This window comes from Arachis duranensis, chromosome 1, assembly GCF_000817695.3.
Source record: "Arachis duranensis cultivar V14167 chromosome 1, aradu.V14167.gnm2.J7QH, whole genome shotgun sequence".
Taxonomy (NCBI): domain Eukaryota; kingdom Viridiplantae; phylum Streptophyta; class Magnoliopsida; order Fabales; family Fabaceae; genus Arachis; species Arachis duranensis.
Window position 1 is genome coordinate 9,294,235 of NC_029772.3, and position 1,701 is coordinate 9,295,935.

At 33.5% G+C, this 1,701-nt stretch overlaps 1 protein-coding gene across 1 annotated transcript; it reads right to left on the minus strand.

Moving 5' to 3' along the window:
• Nucleotides 1-310: 310 nt before the first annotated feature.
• On the minus strand, nt 311-1,327 carry LOC127747500 (cytosolic sulfotransferase 12-like). Its single transcript, XM_052261474.1, has one exon. It carries the CDS (start codon nt 1,325-1,327, stop codon nt 311-313), a length of 1,017 nt encoding a protein of 338 aa, XP_052117434.1.
• Between the last annotated feature and the right edge of the window lie 374 nt (nt 1,328-1,701).

Sequence of the window (1,701 nt, forward strand, 5' to 3'; positions counted from 1 at the left end):
ATACACCACATGCAAAACAAACATCCATTAATTAATATAGCACATAACTATCATAACCGATAAAGATAAAGGAAGCTATATATAGAGATATAGCAAAGATATATATATTATCTTGTTTACAATAAACGTGTACAGTATAAACGAGATAAAACATGTACGTGTGACACGTATATATCCCCTTTACAGTGTAAACGAGATAAGGACGAGTGACGGATTTTGATAATAATTCTTATAATTATTTATTTCAATAATTAAAATATTTATTTAAATAAAAAATTCTAATACCTTATATATAATGCAAATTAAAATCCTAAAATTTAAACCCAAAATTACCCATTTTGTTTTCAACAATAGTATTCAATTGGTCAACCATTTCATGGGTGAGATGATTTTTCCAATCTCCAATTTCACCACGACGGAAGTAAGCTTTGTTTGCAATTCCAGATGGCCTTTTACCATTTTTATTCACTTCCAAATTCTTCAAGTTCTCAAAGCTACATAGCTTCAAGATATCATCCACCAACCCTTGATCTTCCTCCTCTTTGGAAAAAGGACACCCTAAAAACTCAGCTAGATTCTTCAAAATAAAACTAGTATTCATTTTCAATTCTTCATATCTCAAAAACATTACCTTCTTCTTTGGCTTCTCCAAGCTCAACAAGCTCTCCTTCCAATAGCTCAATATATGGTCCCAAAAGGGTCCACCAACATTGATTCCTCTACAAAACTGATCAAAGGAATCTTTAAGGGGATTCGTCCCTTTGAATAATCTTAAGGAATTAGAAAAATGCCAAAGCGAAATGAAAGTGTCTTTCGGATCCCTGCAAAGATACACTATTTTACAGTCAGAATCCTTCACTGATTCCGGCAATGAGACATAAGGAAGGTGAGTAGCGAAAAGCCTCGGAGAAGAGAACAAGCTTAGATCCGGAACTACATCTTTGACATGAAAAAGGTCAAACTCCAAAAAGGGTACAAGAGCATGAGGATTGTTAGAGAATAAAGGGTGATCATGGTTTAGGGTTATAGGGTATTTGGTTTTGCGGTTGATCAAGGAAAATGTTAATGCCTTGAGCCAAGTGGTGCCTGATTTTGGTTGAGTTGCAAGGAGAATATCAGTGTCTTGGGCTTTGAAGTGTTTTTGACAATTTAAGAGTCCTTGCAATTGCCTAGGGACATGCCAAAATCCTTGGTATTGGTAGATGGTGTTTACAAACCAACCTTTATCGGTTGGTAAGGTTGATATCAAATCCCTAACATCTTCGCTTAGTTCATCTTCTTGCAAGTATTTGGGTACAATAATGGAGGAGGGTTGCCCTTCAGCCATGGTGTATGTGTAAACTAGCTAACTAGTTAGGTTTAAAGTTGCAGCTTGAGTTTGCATTGAATTGTTGGTTATATATATATATATATATATATATAATGATTTCATGAGATATGAAATATTGATAATAAATTAAATTAAAAGTTTTCTTTAGAATAAATTACTATTTATATCTATAAAAGATACAGACGTTACAAATGTATCCATATAAGAATAAAACGACAATTGTAATTATGGAAGATGACCTCCGTGTGCCAAGAGTACTCGAACATTGGTTACGCAATAGACTTTTAGCACACGTAAGCTATCTTCCGTAGTTATAATTGTCGTTTTTTTTATATAGGTATATTTGTCAACGTTTGTATCTTTCATGGATA